The sequence below is a fragment of the Scatophagus argus genome, chromosome 5, assembly GCF_020382885.2.
Source record: "Scatophagus argus isolate fScaArg1 chromosome 5, fScaArg1.pri, whole genome shotgun sequence".
NCBI classification, from domain to species: Eukaryota; Metazoa; Chordata; class Actinopteri; family Scatophagidae; genus Scatophagus; species Scatophagus argus.
Window position 1 is genome coordinate 4,902,888 of NC_058497.1, and position 18,878 is coordinate 4,921,765.

General features: G+C 43.0%; 2 protein-coding genes across 2 annotated transcripts; one reads left to right on the forward strand and one right to left on the reverse strand.

Annotated features, from left to right (window-relative positions):
• Window positions 1–243: 243 nt before the first annotated feature.
• Window positions 244–12,878, reverse strand: sgpp2 (sphingosine-1-phosphate phosphatase 2). Its single transcript, XM_046388463.1, has 5 exons — window positions 12,513–12,878; window positions 11,116–11,277; window positions 4,844–5,023; window positions 1,586–1,675; window positions 244–977 (listed from the first exon to the last, which is right to left on the reverse strand). Exons 1-5 carry the CDS (start codon window positions 12,738–12,740, stop codon window positions 432–434), a joined length of 1,206 nt encoding a protein of 401 aa, XP_046244419.1. The 5' UTR covers window positions 12,741–12,878; the 3' UTR covers window positions 244–431.
• Window positions 12,610–18,166, forward strand: LOC124058868 (E3 ubiquitin-protein ligase rnf152-B). Its single transcript, XM_046388465.1, has 2 exons — window positions 12,610–12,719; window positions 14,605–18,166. The coding sequence occupies exon 2, from the start codon at window positions 15,132–15,134 to the stop codon at window positions 15,900–15,902; it is 771 nt and encodes a 256-aa protein (XP_046244421.1). The 5' UTR covers window positions 12,610–12,719; window positions 14,605–15,131; the 3' UTR covers window positions 15,903–18,166.
• The last annotated feature ends 712 nt before the right edge of the window (window positions 18,167–18,878 follow it).

The following is an 18,878-nucleotide window of genomic DNA, read 5'->3' on the forward strand; positions in this document are numbered from 1 at the left end:
GGCCTGTATGGAGGAGCAGATGGCCTGCTCTAACCTGCCGAGTGATATTTAGAGGACAAAGAAAGAAGGTGCTATTGAAATGAAGTTGCAAATTTCAGTTAAACTGGTTTTGATAGGATTTCCCAGACTGGTACGAGCTTGTCTGGCTCTAGGTGGGGTTCTTGGCTGTTTTTTTTGTCTTGTAATACACAACACTGCGATGAGGAAATGCTACAGCCTTGACTACACAGTTTAATCAAAACTGAAACCGAGACTTCATAAAACTTTATTGTTAAACGATCAAATTATTTTATTTGCTGTTAGTCAATCATTCTTTGTGGAAGCTGCTTGTATAATAAAGTTAACATGGAAAAAAAGTCATTTGATACACAACAAATGAGGTACGTTTGTGTTGAGTTCAGATATTTATAAATCAGTCTTGTGTTAATAGGTCATAGAAGCCCCAGTAAAATGAAGACTCTGTTGACCAGTATAGAATTGACAAGTCCAACAGCTGTGTATGTGGCATACTTATAAGGCACTTCAATCTCTCTCCTCCTCCTGGCATAGTCATCATTTTTTGGCACTCTGTACCATGAATACAACACCTGCAGGCTCAATGTTTTCACCACTTGCCGGATTCCGACCAATGCTGCAGCTCCAACAAGGAAGCGGGCAGCACCCCTTACCAGTGCATTTGCTGTCAGTGTGGGGAGAGGTACAGGTAACACCCCCTGTGGCTCAAAGGTTTGCCCAAGTTGCTCATTCACCCAGTATCCCACAGAGCAGCCGGCTCCTACTCCTAGAATGGTGGTGGTATCCCCCCGCGTGGTGCTGTAATGGTCCAGGTCTGGGTATGTGTAGCTAAGGAAGAGGGGCAGTGACAAGGCCACGATGGGGGAGAGGTGGCTGGTGAGCTGGAAATGGTCAAAGGTTTCCCAATACGGGTAGGTGAGGAACAAGAGGATGGCTGAGAATAAAACGCCGCAGATCACATCCTGAAAGTAGAACAATGATGATGTTTTACCAGCAACCATAAAGCAGTAGGTTCACAAACATGTTGCTACCAAGAGTTAGATGACACATGCGTCATGTGCCCAACTATTCCTACAACCTGGGGCGGTCACCGCTTGTAAAAACATCACCTGACGTGTTTTTTATATGATTATATGTGTCAGAGAGCTTCAGAGCTGCCGGTAGGTGGATTTTGTGACCTTTGGACAGAGGCAGGCTAGCTCTAACCTTTAGTTTCCAGTCTTTCTGCTAAACTAAGCCAACCAACCACTGCTTTAGCCTTATGTTTAATGGGCAGGCATGAGGGTGACATCAACCCTGTCATCTTATTCTTGGCAAGAAAACAAATAATCATTAATTCCAAAGATGTCCATGTGTACTTAAACCTAACTGATTTAATAACTTTATTATGTCATCAAGATTTTCAAATCAAAGGAACACAGAATGGCTGCTGCATTATAAGTCTTGGACCAAAGCCTCAGCCAGACAGTTTAAACAGACACAGATATGAATTATGAATACTGGGCTTGAGCTTTAATGTTTTATGCCGCAGTCTCTATGTGAGCGTGTGTGTGTGTAGGGACTTGCTCACCAAAAGTGAGTGCATGCCAGTGTAGAGACGGCTCAGACACACCAAGAAAGACAGTGTCACGGCAATCAGCAGACCCACCTCGAACTGGAACTGAGACACAAAAACACGCTGAAATCAGGTATACAGATACCTCGTGCACACAAAGACAAACACCACTCCCTGATTAGAAAGATGAAAGATGAAATCAGTGGAAGCAGAATCTACCACACGTGGCTAAAATTCCTAACATTCCTCTGTAAAAACACAGGAACGGTTGCCATTTGGTACTTTTTTAGACCTTCCCCTCCTTTTTCCTGTTAGTTTGTGGTCAGATCATTCGTTCGTCAATCGCCTTAATGGCGACTTGTAACTCCTCTCTCTGCCACTTCTCCATTCTGCCCAGTTGACATACTGCCTGTCATTAAGTCACTTCTCCTTTATTCCTTTACTGTCCTTCCATCTTCTCTGAGCACACTCCTTTACCTATGGCGGCAGTTTTTGTTCCCCCCTCCATTTCAATAACAGTGAGAAGAGAGGCCTTGTGTATTCATTCACCTCCTCCACCCTCCCCTCCCGAGCCCCCCTCCTCTCCTCCTCTCTGCCTTTTTTCCTGTGTCTTTTCCTGTCCTTTGCAGCTGGAAGCCTATTCACTGGTAGTTCATGAAGAGAAGTTGTTCTTGAATGGCCACAAAGGATGCCAAGGACAGGAGGGGGTCACTCTGTGATTGACTGTCGTGACCTCCGACCTGCTCTGGGAACCGGGCAAGTTGCCCTGAGGCCTTGTGGCTATTCAGGAGCCTCTGCAACAGCCTGCTACTCATCTATAGCTATGCATGCTCTTTTCTTTCAGGGGAATCCTTGAGGAATGTTGAGCCACAGTTAAGTGTTCTACTGTACATGGGGTGTCTTGGGGTTTTTGAGATGATTTCTCTGACCTTGAGAACAGCACTGCAAGAAAATGAAGGCAAATTGCTGAAATGATGTAACCACAAATCCGTCTGACAGCTGTAGAGGCCATAAACCACTAAGGGAAGGATTCACTCAGTTCTTCATTAAAACAGTGCTAGATTAAGATGATTGAGCCACTGCTGAGTGTTTTATTGACTTGGTAGTAGAGTGGGAGAGATAAAGTGGGGAAGAATCAGGAGGAGGAGGAGGAGGAGGGAGGTGGAGACATGGACTGACAGTCATTGACTCAGTCGAGTCCATCAGGAGACCAAATGGCAGCTCGACGGGTGTGGCTGATGGTGACTGATGGTGACTGCTGGCCCCACCTCTCCCTGCCCATTGTCCAACGGCTCAGTCAGGACTCTGTGATGGACAGCAGGACCACTCCCTTCATCCCACTCAGCTACCAGTGAGCTTGTTGATACACACAAGCTCCCCGAGCCTCAAACTGTATTGCATTCAGTGCTTTGATTTGAGTGAAGCTGCTCATTTGGACCAACTAATTTAACTGGTGCTTCACTAATCTTAGAGGAAATCCATTAAATTCAATGGCAGTGTAATAGGACTACTAATGAGATACCTTGAGTCACAATTACAGTTCAACATCCTCTTAGCCTACGCTTCCTGTCTCTACTGAGGTTTAAGCACATCGTTTGCAGCCAGCAATGGCAGTAATATTTTTATTGTAATGAGTAGTTAAACCACTGATTGCCACAGTTCCAGTAATAATAACTGAAACTAGAATTAAAGTGCCTTCATCACTTCAAGTACTACTTGGAATAAAAAGTCAAAAAATTAGCGTTTTTTTCCCAATTAATACTTGTACAATAATGTAATTATATGATTAATTATCATTAACAGGAGACATGCCTAATCAGTCACTGGGTAGGTCGTATGTTTAGATTCTGAAAGCAAGAGAAAATACATCAATCAGCCATAACATTATGACCACACGCCTAGTATTGAGTACATCCCCTTTGTGCAGCCAAAACAGCCCTGACCTGTCAAGGGCTGGACTCCACTAGACCTCTAAAGGTATGCTGAGGTATCTGGTACCAAGCAGTGTCAGTAGCAGACCCTTTAAATCCCCTAAATTGCAAGGTGGGGCCTACATGGATTAGACTTGTTTTGCACATCCCACAGGTGCTCAGTTTGATTGCGATCTGGAGAATTTGGAGGCCAAGTCACCACCTCGAACCTGTTGTTTCTTGAACCATATTTGCAGTGCAACAGGGCACATTAACCTGCTGAAAGAGGCTGCTGCCATCAGAGTATACCGTTTCCATGAAGGAGAGTACTTGGTCAGCAACAATGTTTAGGTAGGTGGTACATGTCAAAGTAACATCTGTATGAATGGCAGGACCTAAGGTTTCCCAGCAGGATATTGCCCAAAGCATCACACTGCCTCCTCCGGATCGTCTTCTTCCCATAGTGCATCCTGGTGCCATGTCTTCCCCGGGTAAGCAATGCACACACACTCAGCCATTCACATGATGGAAAAGAAAACACGATGAATCAGACCAGGCCACCTTCTTCCATTGCTCTGTGGTCCCTTTCTGATGTTCACGTGCCCATTGCAGATGCTTTTGGTGGTGGACACGGGTCAGCATGGGCACCCCGACCGGTCTGCTGCCACACAGCCAAATACGCAACAAACTGTGATATATTGCATTCTGGTTCTGACGCCTTTCGGTCACAACCAGCATTAACTTTTTCGGTAATTAGAGCCATAGCATGTTTTCTATTGGATCAGACAGCAAGGGCCAGCTTTTGCTCCCAACCTGCACCAATGAGCCTTGGCTGCCCATGACCGTGTTGTCTGTTCACCGCTTTTGGTCCGCCTTTTCAGAATCAGAATTCCTTTATTTATCCCTGGAGGGAAATTCTTGGTAGGTCCTGACCACTGCAGACCAGAAACATCCCACAAGAGCTGCTGTTCTGGAGATGCTGTGACCCAGTTGTTTAATCATCACAATTTAGCCCTTGTGGAGGTCACTCAAATCCTTACATTGACCATTTTCATTCTAACATATCCCATCCACTGCCAGGTGCCATTGTGACGAGATAATCGACGTCATTCACTTCACCTGTCAATGGTCATAAAGTCATGTCTGATTGGTTGCATATCAACTCATGTAAAATAGAAGCATAATAATAATAATGATAACAATAATAAACAGAAAGAGTCTATAGCCACATGGACACAGAGCTCTGCACGTGAGTAGAAAGCATCTCATAGAACATAATACATTTAATATACATGTAACTTTTACAAAACAAAATCATACTTGTGAGTATGTGCTGTATCCCACAACAACCAGTGATGCTCACCTGTATCCTGGAGGGAGCGCTTAGTAAAAGTGTGAAGGAGATTGCAGTGGCAGCCATGGCATGGGTGGAAGGCAGCCCATATTCGGCATCGACACGTGGCTCCAGCTTGACCACAGGGGGTGAGATAGGGCGAGGCAGCTTCAGAAGATCTTTCATTACCTGGCCGACATACATCACCATCTGGGAGAGGAGAGGGGACATGCATGACTTTGAAGCAGGGTCCCACCAAATACATCGTACGTTTTATAAATGTTGTCTTTCATTTTTAGAAAAAAAGTACTGATACAAATAATTTTTTATCAGATTTTAACAGGTTTTTATGAATGCCAGTGAAGGAACATTATGCTTATCAGAACCATTATGGAATGTTTTTGGAGTATTATTGGTACTCTCTGTCTGAGCATCTGAGGCTTGCAGAATCAGTGTTATCTTTTAGAAGTATCTTTTCACAAAAACCATTTATTGGTTCCCGGATGGAATCTTATTGCCAAGATATCTTATCTATTTTATCTTGTCAAGCACTTTGTAACTTTGTTTTGAAAAGTGCTGTGTAAATAGTGTTTAGTGGAAAGTTTCATTATTATTGTAACCTTATTAAACAGTATAGCGATATCATTCGTAACTGACTGATTAAGTCTACAGCATCATTACAATGAGACTGCAGAAAAGACTACAGAAGAGTACTGCAGTGTTCTTTCCACCAAAGCAAAAATGAACGATGGAGGTTAAGGATAATAAAATAATGAGTAGAGGATCCTGATTAAGCTATGCTGTAGAACTAACTACTTTCTCTCATAAATAAGTAATCCCTATTCCCACTTAACAAAAAAAGAAAAGAGAGAAAAAAACAGTGGAGACCCACCCTGGTATGGAGTGCAGATGCTGCAGTCAAACGGTAACAAAATCTATTGTAAGAAACAGAATTGAACGAGCCAGGGTTTGCTGACACAGCGTCTTCAGCAGGAGGGGTCAGGCTGAGGGCTCTTGGCACAATGACACACTGAGTGCAAGGTGTCCGTGTGTGGTGTATAGGTATGAGAGCGTGTGTGCCTTGCCAAATGTGCTGCCTATTCTCTTTCATGAGATCCCCAGCGGCCCTTGGAGGGGCAGCCTGCTGCAGCTCCAGGTTTATTTAAAGCTCTGCCTTGTATATTTAATGAATGGCTGTCTTATCGAGGAGCAGGGAGGCAGTGCAAAGAGAGTGAGCAGGACACTAATGTGTGTGTTTAAGGGAGAGAACAGAGAGGTTGTTATTACCATCTCTAGTGACACCGTAATCAGGATATTCTTGTTACCATGGCAAATGTGATATTGAAGTAGGTCTCCTGTTAGTGCAGCAACTTGTACAGATGGAGATGCGTGCAGATTGACAGACATTAAAACACTCAAAATCAGCAGAAATATGTGAACATCAAAAATGTACACTCTCTCATTCCAAAACAATGGAAATTAATAGTTATAACTTCTAAAAGATTTCCTCAATGAGTAGAATCAGAGATGGGGCATGATTTTGGATGTTGGCCACAGCAAAGTGTCCTCCTTCAGAGTGTTAATAAAGTCCAGCACCCATACTGGGCAATAAAGCCTGCCTCACAGGCGGTATTCTAGCTCATCCCAAAGGTGTTGGATGGGGTTGAGGTCAAGGCTGAGCACAGGCCAGTCAAGTTCTTCACTCCAAAACAAATAAAACACTTCTCTATGGGCCTGGCTTCATGATTGAGGACACTGTCATTTTGAAACAGAAGAGGTTCTGCCCCAACATGCTTAGTTAGAAGTTAGAAACACACAATTGAAATGTCATTGTATGCTGTGGCATTAAAATTTCTCTTCAAGTGTTTTGGGAAATACACTCGACCACTTTCTTCCTGAGAGTTAGATGAAACAAATGTTGTGACTCTCATATCTGTGCATTAAGAAGAGAGATGGAGCCAGCCCATTTAGTCTACAGGTTTCAGCATAAAGACTGGGTGCTGGGGGAAATAGCTATCTTTCTCCAAAGTTCAAAAATGCACACTGAATGCCACTGTGAACACTGAATCAAACAATTCCAGCATAGTTCTACCCCAAAGTACGATCTTAGATAGCATGCTGGCATGCTGGAAGCAGAACAGGTGTGACATGTAACAAAACTGTGTGTGTCCCCTCCTGCTGTCTTACCGCTTTTACACTGATGTCAGTTCAGCTCTGTTACTACCTCTGCTGCTGGCTTAAAAGTGGGACAACAATGTGTGTTAATATGTTAAAAATTTGCTAATTAGAACTAAACACAAAGTACAGCAGAGGCTCATAAGAATATCATTATTTGCAACATATTAGAAAGAACAATATATTGGCATTGTTAGAAATTTCTGGGGAGTTAAGTCCTCTAACTACTTAATAGAATAGTTTATCCATCCATACAGTACTTTTGTGCAGTGTTTCCATTGTGAGCATGGTAACCTCAATGTGATGAAACGCATATAAAACCAGAAATTGGCATTTACGTATTGGTTTATGTAAAGATAAAAAATGTGTTGATTAGTAAATACTCTTAGGCATAGGTCTACCCTCTGAACTCTAGATAGATTCAGGTTAACAGTTTCCCCCTCCCCTCAGGAGTTGTGTTAAAGTTAGCGCACTTTAGCATAACCTTTAGATCTTTCTAGCTTCACATGCTCCTTGTAACTAAGGTGTCTAAACAGCTCCAGAACCAAAATATGTCATTGGTCATTGTAGGCTGAGAATGAGATTAAGCTTTCTAAAAATGGGTTATTGCTAAAAATTTTCGCTTTTATCGTCCTCTGGTCATTCCTGAATGTAACATATATCAATATTTCCAGCTACCCACACTGTACCTACACACATGCACCCCAACAGAATAACTGGCAAGTAGACAATAAACAGAGGACAGACAATTGTAAGCTCATTTAACACGACTGACCCCATCCATTCAGCATTACTGTGTATTCATACAACAAGCCGTACTGTGTGCACATCACAGACTGCTCTCCCCACTCCACTTTCACACAATGAATCTGCCTACCAGTTAAAGAGTTTGCATGATATGATATCCCCCCACCACCCCCTGCACTCACCATCAACACAAACAACATATTCAGCTGGCTCCAGTAAAGCCAGTGTCTCATTGGTGTCTTTGTACAAGTCACATCAAAGGACTGACCCAGGGACAGTCTGGTCACATTAAGGGAAGATTTAAAGATAGGTCAAGACACACAAACAGACATATAGTTGTACCAGAGTGTATGTTTTCTCATGAATAAGTGAATTGATGGAAGCCAGTGCAGCTTTGGACTTTGATCTGTCAACATTTGGATCTCAGAGAATGTGTGTGTGGAACTGTGTGTGTGTGTCACACAAAAGAGGAGTTATTACACAGGTCACTGTTTGTATGGAGTAAATACACAAAATGCTTCTTTTGTTCAACAATAAAACACTGATTTTATTACAAGGTCATATTTTTGTGACACATAACAGCATAGTGACCTTGATCAAGGTACTGGAAAATAGCCATTGCTAGCCATTAGCAATAATGAATTGCTAATGGCTAGCAGGGGGTGACTCATCTGGTTGCAAAATGAAGTCCGACTGTACGTGAACTTATGGGAAAATTACTTCTCACTTCTCATTCATATATGGTCACTTCTGTCTAGAAAAAATTAAAAAACAAGATGGTGATGGCCATAATGCCAAGCTTGAGCCTTCAGAACTATAGTCCACAAACCAGTTGGTGATGTCACAGTACCTCCGTCCACTGTTTATAATGGAGTCTACGGACTAATGTGGCTACCTGCTCTCTTGAACCAAGAATTTTCTGCAGGTATGTTCCTCCATAAAATGAACGTGGAGTCGATATGCCAAGTCCCCACAGCATGGCTCCTGCAATTTACTGACATGGCCTTAATAATGTAGCAGGGCAATCCTCTTGTGTTCTTTTATAAACTTCATATATATTGAATATTTTTCCAGAGTTTTCTATAGTTTTTGTTTTGCTGAGCAAGTCTTCACTTCTCCATGAATACATTTAGCAAATAGTTTATTAAGGTTAAGATTTAAAGTTTTAATTTTATGACCAAATACCTAAAGAATAGATGGCATTGTCATCAGTCTCAGCTGTACTTTGTGTTTAGTACTTAATATGTTATTTTACCAAATAACAACAAGTGCCAGTGTGCAGTGCACTCTCATGCCATATACCTGCTTGCCGTTCTTCTTCTACTTTTATCTATTTACAGGGACGTCTCTCCCACAAACAAACGTCATCACTGGTTGGCAATGTCAGTCGCAAACATTGACTCTGGATGGATAACATGAAAGCTACAAATTTTGGTTTTAATTAGTTATTTGTTGTTATCTTTGGCTACAAATGATGACATCTAAACAAGATGGCAGTGCTCATATCCAGGATATTTTGGCTTCATTTTTGTACAGTGAGAGGAAATGGGGATGTGCTGTCCGTGTTTTTATGCAGTCAATGGTTGTAAGTATCAAACATGTTTAAATAAAAAACCCTTATGAGAAAGAGTGACAGTGACTGGATCTGAAGACTTATGATTAGAACCTTCACATATTACACACTACATGGTTTTATTAGCACCAACTGACCCAAATGGTAACAGAGTTGTTCCCATCTTTAGTCTAGTTCAACTAATACGACTTTTCTTGATTAATAGCTCATAGTTTGTTAATCTATTTTTATTTTATTTTTTTGATCTGGCCATTTTCAAGCACCTTGTAGCACAAAAATGTAGCTATTATGCCAGTACGAACAACGGTGAGCACAGTTTCCTTGTACTGATGACAGGACCAGGTTTCACTGTGTCAAGCGATGAGAAGTCTTTTTGCTTACAGATGGAATGCACTCTGATGTTCAGTCTCTATTACAATGGCTAATGATCATTTATGAAAACGTTTTGTCCTCTGGGAAGAAAGTGAGTTTCTGTCATTGACTGTGACCACCATCTGTCATCACTAGTGAACACTTTGTATGCAGTTTCTTTCTAAACATTCTTCACTTTCCCACTTCATAGTGAATGCCCTCTATGTCATTATGTTAAAGTACAACTTAAAATTTTTGATATTCCCAACAGCACAGTAGGTGTATGATTTGCATAATGCTGTGCTACAATAATGCCATACAACACTGCAATGTAATTTATGACCATATGGTTAATGACAGTTATTGTTTTCTAAGTCGACCAAAGTCACACTGCAAGGCAACAGAGAGTTGTGAAGGACACAAAGGTACGTGTGTGTGTGTGATTCATGAACCTATAATTTGTTTGCTCATGCAAGTCTTAATTTGTACGGGTGCACTTCAACCGTTGGTATTTAGTTGCCAGTTATGGGTGTGAGACAGAGGAGAGAAAGTGCCTGGCCCTCCATGAACCTCAGATAACTCCACCAGCACAATGGCAGGATGCTGTTGGAAGTCAGAAGTGCGGGGTGAAGCACCCTCGGGGCTGACAGACCAAATGGTCGGTCCAGAGACAGAAAGCTCAGAGCGCTGATGAGGCCAATAAAACACTCTGCTGGTAGACTAAGAGGAGGACAACACAGAGTAAAGCTGGTAATGTCTAACTAGAGGGAGGGCAATGAGTGTGTTTATCGAGTGAAGTGGGGAGTGCGGGCATGTGTGTGTGTTGGTGTTTATGTGTGCTTGAAAAGAGTTCACACAGGGGCCTGGTGCAGCCAGGATGGCAGAAGAATGGTATCTCTTTCCCCTGGGGGGCCAAACTAGGGGTTCAGACACAGGGCACCCACCAAGCGCTCGGGGCAGGGACACAAAGGGCACAAAAACACACTACCATCACACGCAGTGCGGGAGTGAGGGGCTATGGCTGTCTGTGTCTGTCTGTGTGTCTCTGTAAGTGTCAAATGTGCTCCGACTGTGATCACATGTGACATGTTTTCAGGGTCTCTTGTCACATTGTGCTGGATTCTATCAGAATAAACATCTAAAGGGGAGACCCCAGCAGATTTTTTTTACTGATGGGTCCTCATGTGTGGCCTCTCACCATGACAGGGGCCCTGGCCTGGCTGGCCCCAGTAGACCCCTGGCCTGGGGATATACTGACATAGTGGTGTCAGAGACAGGTCACCGGAGGGGGAAAAGGATGAAAGGAGGTTGAAAGGTGAAGAGAGGGAGACGAAGAGCAGAGAGAAGAGAGGTGGCATTGTGGAACAAATGGACATCTGACTCAAAACTTGCGCTTGAGTATGCAGAAGTGGTCTGACATATACACACACACATTTCCTTTCTTGCTGCAACTTACAGCCCACATGTTGACCAGGCGTCGGCACAGAAATGGATCCAGGCTCCAGTGTATGTTAGGCAGGCAGGTGATGTAGAAGATTTCATGCCCCATGCTTGCCGAGCACAGGAAGAGGAAGTGCAATAGCCAGTTCTTCACCTCATACTGAGGCCTACTGCAGCCCTGCACACAATAAACACCAGTGAACACATGCCTAAAGATGGCATCTGGAACAGCATGAGATCAGATTAGCTCTACCAGCCAAACTGTGCCTCATAGTGTATGTCATCTAGATAGCTATCACCTTTTGTGTAGCTTCTCTACCTTACATCTCATCATTTACGACAGGCAGCAAGACAAAATCAATTAGATTTCTTTACTTAGCTGATGAAGGTAGCACATGGACAAATACCAAGCATAATTCAGTACTGGACCTCCACAAAGTTTGCGAAGGAGTGGTCAAAAAACAATGCAACAGAGGCCGAGATTTTTAGCCTCCAGTTATACAACAAAATCAAAGTTGCAGCAATGCAACTGGTGTCTTTCCGTCGACCCCCTTGGATCCTAAATGTCCACTTTTTTTCAGACCCCACACCCCCAGTTTTTAATGCAAGTTTTTAATATAATCTGTTACAAATCTGTAGTTCCCAAGCCCAAGCCAAGATAACTTTTTTCAGAACCACAGAAGACATTATACAACTGATTATACAATCAGCAACACTACTCCTGGTGACTAAACTGGCCTTTATTTCTGAAACTGGTGGAGTGGTCCTTTAGGAGTTTCATATTGCAGCTGGTCTATCTAAATAATGGCGCTCTTTAAGTTTGTATTTGCTCATACCATTCAGACTTTGTTATTACTGTCAGAATATGCTGCAACTATTAGAGGATTGTGGGCATTAAAATAGATGAATATTGCTTTTTGTGGATTAATAAATGAAACAATGTCCCTGCTGATTTCCATTATGAAGGGATCCTAGAGGCCACAAGGCGCAAGACTGCGATCAGCTTAACGTTGTTATTAGGGTAATTAAAATGTTCACCTCAGAAAATAGAGACAGAAGAATGTAAACATTCCTGACAGCTTGTCATTGTGCAGATGATCTGGTAGGTTACAGAGACACCCGGACAAACTAGAAAAGCCTGTCACAGTTTTCTTTCAATGATTGCTATAGTAAATTCTGCAACCTTGTATGTTGCATGTTAAACTCACTTCCTATGTTTCATGAATCACACTGTCCTAAAATAATGTGAACCACAGTAAGCATTTATTCATTATAAAATAGTGTCAGCTGTTATGGGTATCTCATGCAAATACGCTTCGTTGATACAGTGAACGCTTTGGTTTCTAATTGCAATTTAAATTGCAAATCCATTCAAATATTGAAGGGAACAATCTTCGGCAATAAACGACTTACACTAACAGCGTATCCGTTTTCCTTGTGTTTAAAGTTTGAATTCTTATCCTGGCGGCCCCATTTCCCCCTTAACTGTCCACGTGGTTTATCTGCGCGAACCGCGGTTCCAGTCGGAGCGCACGTCCCCTGTCGACTGTGATGCACCGCTTCAACCAGGAAGAGTCCGCATCGTCTCTGAAACCGGGCCACGAGTTCCGGGTCTTGCAGGTAAGCCAGGAGCTCCAGCATGTCCGCTGAAGGAGACACAGGTGTAGGAGCAGGTGGTGTGGATGTTCTGAGCAAAATAAGTAATGGAAATTGATATTTGTCCGGGCAGTGCGCAGAGATCCGTACAGGTGCGGCTGCTGTGCGCCACAGGGGTGGGCAAAGGGCGTGGCTAGAAGGAGAACAGGTATTCTGGAGTAGGAGCTAATACATTTGTCCTACCTTCATTCTGGAATGGGTCAGATTTTATCACAATCTGGCTATTCATAGCGAGTGGAAGGAAGGTATATTATTTATTAGATTTAGTAACTAACTCACTTAACGAATTGCCATTATTTGTACCACTAGGCCTAGTAATACTGCATTTCTGTGTGTGTGTGTGTGGGTGGGTGTGGTTTGTCCAAGTGGTGACATACTATAGCAGAAACAGGTGCTGTATTGCTGTTGATTGTAATTGTATTTGTAAAGTGTTATGAAAATGATAATTTTATGATGCAGTTACATTCACTGAAACAAAAAAGAAAATAAATAAAAAACGAAGAAATGCGATGCAACACGCCATTAAATATTATTATAAACAAGAAAAAAGTTTTAACAAAGTTCATCCCATGTATTTGTTGGCAGGACATAAGCTTTGAAACTGTTACAGCCCTGCACAGACATGTTGCTAATTGATAATACACAGCCAGATAAAAAAGTACAGCTCTGATTCGCTTATGTTTCTGTAGCCCTCTGACCTGCTGATGTGCCAAACATGGGTAAAAAGGGACAGACATTGTATCTGCGTATGTGTAAAGCTGAGCTAGAAATACAGAGCAGTTGGACTTTGTTTTTTACATGTTGCATTTTTTGTTCAATTTATTTTAGCAACTTTTTTATATTCAGAAAATGTTGCTGTATGGTTTACATATAAAATAATGGTGTCCACTTAGTGCTCCCTGGTCGGAGTAGAGGTCCTCAAAGTGGAGTCTTGGGACACAGAACAGGTCTTCAAAATGCTAGAAGTCAGAAAAGGGATTATTTTTATATTTACCATAAACTATGCAAATATAAGAACCACAGTTCAATTAATCTTCGCTCACCACCATCATGTCCACCAGACAGATATATTTCCTGGTTTCTGGGCCGAGAAGCACACCACAGGGGACTGTTCTTCATTCAGAACTCACCTTCTCATTTGAAAATGTTCCCCTCTTTAAGTGCTGAAAAGAACACTTGAATTCATTTCTCATTTGTCATGTCAGTAGGTATGAGGATATCAATCAGGTGATAACTTCTAGGGAAATGAACCACAGGATTAATCATTTCTGCATTAATCATGCAGTAATACCATGTGTCTTACAGCCACGTAGCCCCAACTTGTAACCCCTCACGAGACAGTCAGATCAGGATTAACGTTCATACCTGATAGCTGGGTCTCGTTTGTAATCCACTGATGATGATGGGACAAATAGAACATTCAGCTTCAGACTCATCACTTTGAAGTTCCCCACATAATTGAATTAAGATTTTAACCTCAATGTCTGAGATTGGGGTTAAAACCTTTCCTGAGCTGGGTTACTTTAGTGAGTTTTATGAGATTAGAAAAAGCGTTTTGATTGACGTAATAACAGCAACACAAAAATACCTTCTTGTTGTTTACAGTGTATAAATAAGAAGTTCTACAACTTGTAGACCTAATGATGACGCAACTTTCTACATCTCCAGGCTGCAGTTCCTACAGCCTCCATACTCTGATAAATGATGCTGACATGATTTATTGAACATACAGGCTACGCTTCCCTTTATCAAATGGGCTGCTGCTGTTCTGTTAACGTACGCCAGCAAAGACTTATGTTTGACTGGAAGTTTAACTGGCACATTGTGTGACTGATGCTCTTTCTTACAGGAAACGGCGGATTGACGCCCCCAGTTGACCAAATTGGCGCTTCCTGTAATCTGGCATGGTCTACGTAATTGGGATCGAGTATGGCTGTCATAGTTGTTCTCTGTGCACACACAGCACTGAAAACAACAACAACACAGACAACAACAGCAGCAGCAGCAGCTCTCTCTCTCTCTCTCACTCACTCTCTCTCTCTCACCCTCTCTCCCTGGTTTGTGGGATGCACGGACTCTCTGGATGGATGAGCCCTCGCATCGGAGTCACCACCATTACATCATCTATTCCCACACAGCCCAACACCGAATGAGAGCTTTTTAATATTTAACCGGGATCCCGGTCGTTGAGACGACGGAGCAGACGCCGTGCTCTTCGTAAAGGACGCGGAGGGGATTATTAAAACACATCAACACTGTCTGCGGGGATGATGGCGTTTCAATGAACAGGGAGGAGAGGAGGGGGAGAGGAGGAGAGACGTGCACCGTCATCAGCATCTGTCCGCCAGCTCCCTTTGTGTTCACCGGAGAATGTGAATGGCGAAAGATGACATGGCAGAGGTAGATTTGGCATCAAACGGAGCGGAACCCCCCGGCGAGGCCTCCTCGGCGTTTCCGTACGAGGAGTACGAATGCAAAATCTGCTACAATTATTTCGACCTTGACCGACGGGCTCCTAAGATCCTAGAGTGCCTGCACACGTTTTGCGAGGAGTGCCTGAACACGCTTCACCTCCGGGAGGAGCGGCCATGGCGCATCAGCTGCCCCGTCTGTCGCCACCGGACTCCGGTGCCGGATTATCGGATCCAAAACCTGCCCAACAATACCAAGGTGACGGAGGATTTTCCGCTCTACATCGACTCAGACCCGCTGCCTCAGGACGCTTTGCCGCCGTACCCTCCGCCGCTGCACCCAGCTCTCGTCGCCCTGCGCCGGGAGGAGGCGTCGGGGACGTCCAGCGCAAGCCAGGCGACCCCGTCCACCACCGTGTCCACGGCCACGACCCTCTCCCAGGACTCGGTGCGCTACGACAGCTGTCAGAGCTGCAAGAGAGTGGCGCTGACCACCGGCTGCGTGTGCGTAATCTTCTCCTTTCTGTCCATGCTGGTGTTGCTGTTCATGGGCCTGATCTTTGTGCACAGTCACAGCATTCCTCCCTCGCCGGCGGGACCCATTTGTTTGTCAGTAGCCAGCATCCTGGCCATGTTCTCAGTGGTCGTCACATGGCTCATCTGCTGGCTCAAATACAGACCGGATCATGAGACAGGCCGCTCATCCGCCACCAGTAACTCCCGGAGAAACGCCTGACGTTAGACTCTCTGCTCGCTCTGACTATTGATGGAGATGTTGTACTGTGGGTGTGTGATTATGTACATAATACTTGCAACTGACAGCCTACTCCTGCTCCCTTTACTTTTTCTAGGAATCAATCTCGCCCAAAATGGCCTTTTATCAGTACAGCAAACACCCAAAGGCCTTCATGTTGTTTGGAGCAATAGGCCAACATGATCCTTGATAATCTTTTCCTTAATTTATGCACTTGAATTTCTAGTAGGCCCAGTTGACTGGGCGTCTTACCGAGTGAACTTGTCCAAGACTTAGACCTCTGGTGTTGGTCCGAGCTGTGGTGGGTTTGATGAAGTGCTTTTCACCAGGATTTGCTACCCTCCCCACCTTATCCTGATAAATAATATGCATCTCCCACTATGCCACTCACTGTATGATACCTGTCCATAATGACTCACTCTTATAACCCAGCAAAGCACTATTGTATTATACAGATATTTGGCGGTGTTCACTTCTGAGGCGATGGGTTTAGGTTTTAATGGTGGGAATGGATGTTTTTAAGAGAAACCTCGAAAATGTCATTCCGTTACAAAGAAGCCGTATCCAAAATCCAATCTGTAAATAGTCCACAGAGAAGCGGTGAGTGGTACTGGATAGGTGTGATCAGCCTTTCTTGAATACCTTCTTATTCCTTGTGCTTTAACTTATCCTAAAGGATGGCACCATTTCCTTTATCACATTGAAAACTGCTCCTTGTTCAGGTTTTTCAAAGGAATTCCAAGAGATAGCTTGTAGTTTTCACCCTGTGTTTGGCTACTTTTGTGCATGTCAGGCTTCTGAAAGGTCACAGTTTTTGTTTTAACCTAGTGCTTTTTGCTTTAACTTTTTTTTTTTCTTTGTAACAGAAGGGACATTGTGTCTCCTGACTCGTGTGCCTCACGTTGTTGCTGAATGAAGCAAAACTTCACTGTAGTCATGATCAAAATCATACACGCACCTCCTGACACGGACAGTGTCCAGCTGGCGGGGTTTTTTTCTCTTATATTGTCACGTCATTCGCACAGCGAAAGTTGAAAACAGGGTTTCCAACATGGAGCTGCCTCCTACATTGGCTCCTTGTTATACCTATGAAAAATGTGGGATCTGGCTTTGAAGAAAGGTTGGGTCAGATAACAGCAACTATTAGTATGTGTTAAACAGGTACAATCCACAGTCCATCCTCAGCTGCTTCAAGCTGTTCATCCTCCAAAGCCACATGTGAGAAACTTAAGCGTCTGTGTCTCAGCCAGGCCAGACATGCTGAACAACAAAATGATATATTTGGTGTTACTGGTTCCTCTGAGATTGTCAGGAGTCATAATTACCTCTGGAAACTTCAAGAACCACATGAGCTGTGTGGCTGAGATTAGAAATAGGCATGAAGGAAAAAACAAACCACTGCAACATGGACTGTACAAGTTAAGCGTTATTTCAGTGCCTGCACTATCACAAATGCAAATATTTAATTCTAAACTAAGAGTTGGTATTGGTATTGGTTTACATGAGCCTTTTCCCCCCCTCAGAAACACATTGCGGGTCTGTATCAAAACAGAAACACTGAATACACTTTTCAGTGAAATCAGCTTCAGGTGGCACAGTGTAATCAAAAAAGCTAATTTCTTATTCTGAATATCACTGTGAACCCTTGGTAAATTGTGTGTATGATATTGTTGCTACAATCTATACAGTTATTTATTTCTAAGTCTTGACTATGGAAAAAGTGATATCTTATTTGTGGTGCAGTGTAAGACCCTCTTATTGGCAATTGTATGATGGTCCGTGAAGCATGTGTATTGCACTTCCTGTGTTTTGTTCTGGCTCCCTGACCTTCCTGTTTAGTAATTCAGAGATGACTTGGACGCCAGAGTGGTTTAATCTAAGCACTTATTGCCCTCGCACACTCGTGGTGTCCCTACCTCACTGCACGGGGCAAAAGCAGTCCATCATGATTTGTAACACCCCTCTATCTGATACCCACGCTTGCTTCAGTCGTCCTGCTCAACCTTTTTCCGACTGTCAGACGATGCACTTTCACCCTCTTATTTGACAAAAGTAACGGGGTCTACCTTTGGCAAATGTCAGCATATTGTATTTATTATTTCAGAGGACCTAGAAAATGCCGTTGGTTTTTATGAGAATCTGTGGTTGTTGTTAAAGTACCAAATGTATTTGCACAGAGAAATGTTCCTTATGTGCTGTTTTACATACATAAACACATTTCAGTAATAAAGGAAACATGAATACCCAGTGCATTCATTCCTTTGTCTTAGTACAGAGAAGCCAGCAGCTGACAGAATATCTTGTTACAGAGGCTGTATTTTATCATGCTCAGTATTACATAATGACTGGTAATGACTTGACGCATTTAGCATCCTGCTGTGCCAGCTCGTAATCCCTGCTGCCCCCCACCCTGCCCCCCCCTCATTCCAAAAAAATAAAAAAATAAAAGAGCAAACTTGCTCTCATAATAATAATAATAACAATAATAATGCTCATGTTGTATTTATACTTATGTCAAACCAGCAACAGTGAACACAGCAGAACAGCTCAGGGGGCCTACTGAAGTTTGTGGACCTTCTGCAACAGTGCAACAGCATCAATTCCTAATTTTTCTCTGCTGGTCTCCGCAATGTCTCACTGAAGGTTGCCTTTCCTACTGTGTATCAAATATGCCCCCTACTGGAATACAGAAGACACTACATGCTATAAAAAATAAAGATCCCCTCTGTTTCGACTTTGGTGTCTCCAAAGTCTAGGCCTAATGGAAACTTGTGGTGGTTAAAACTTGAGTATGTATGTTTTCCAGTATGGACTTGATGCTGATGTGACATTAATATTAAAGACTGAGATTTCTCATATGTGTTTAACTGTTCATACAAGCCCCATTTTAGGTTTATATAAATATAGCCATTCAGTTACAAGATGTTCCCCTCATGAACAAACAAAATGGTTATAAAA